Here is an 823-nt window from a genome sequence, read left to right on the forward strand (position 1 = left end):
CTCAATCTGCGACGAGTCCTTCTCAAAACCACAGTAATTCGCTTCACCTTCAAGAACTTTTCCCAGCATCCTCTACAGCGTCTCCGTACCGCATGCGTTTCCTCCGCAGACCTGTTGTACCCGGGCTCAGAGAACGAGATGACGGTGATCAGACGCTACACGGCCATCTTCACGTGTTCCTTTGAGCTGTATTCCTACCCGTTCGACGTGCAAGTGTGCGGCATCGACCTCATGCTCCCCGCCGACTACGAAGGGTACGTGGAGTTCTTGGAGGAGGAAGGGGAGGTGGTCTACTCGGGCAAGAAGGAGCTGGCGCTGTTCACCGTGAAGAGCATCCGGTTCGCTAAAAATCTGGAGAAGAACCAGCTCAGGTGCGAGTTCGAGCTGCACCGTCGCCAGGGCGTGATCCTGCTCACGACGTTCCTGCCGTCCGTGCTCCTGCTGTCCGGTTAGCTGGGCGACGCTCTTCGTCAAGCTGAGCTGAAGTGCGCTAGCCTCACGACCTGCTCTACACGCTCTTCGGCTAGCTCTCCAGCTCCCCCTTCCACCGCCCCTAGCTATCGACATCGTCTTCTCATCATTTCTGCTTTCTCCAACATCATGTCCACATCTCGCTGAGGACTGGCGAGAGGACGACCGCTAAATAACCCCAAAGGGAAGGTTCCAGGCGTGGCAGCGCCCAGCCGCCGCCCGAAGTTCCTGACGGTGCAGAGGTCGTCATCATCCCGTGGAATCATGGATTTTCAATCGTGTGGTGGCAAGCTTCACTCAATAACACGCGGCAGATTCTCTCTCCCTCATCTTCTTCTTCACTCTTTCTATG

At 56.4% G+C, this 823-nt stretch overlaps 1 protein-coding gene across 1 annotated transcript in view; it reads left to right on the forward strand.

The window, feature by feature from the left end:
- LOC119588208 overlaps positions 1-465 on the forward strand; it is a 4,848-nt gene extending 4,383 nt beyond the window's left edge. The window contains exon 4 of the mRNA XM_037936909.1: positions 110-465. Within this exon, the coding sequence (XP_037792837.1) occupies positions 110-453 (344 nt within the window). The 3' untranslated portion in view covers positions 454-465. The remainder of the gene's footprint in view (positions 1-109) is intronic.
- Positions 466-823: the final 358 nt, after the last annotated feature.

Source organism: Penaeus monodon, chromosome 23, assembly GCF_015228065.2.
Source record: "Penaeus monodon isolate SGIC_2016 chromosome 23, NSTDA_Pmon_1, whole genome shotgun sequence".
NCBI lineage: Eukaryota > Metazoa > Arthropoda > Malacostraca > Decapoda > Penaeidae > Penaeus > Penaeus monodon.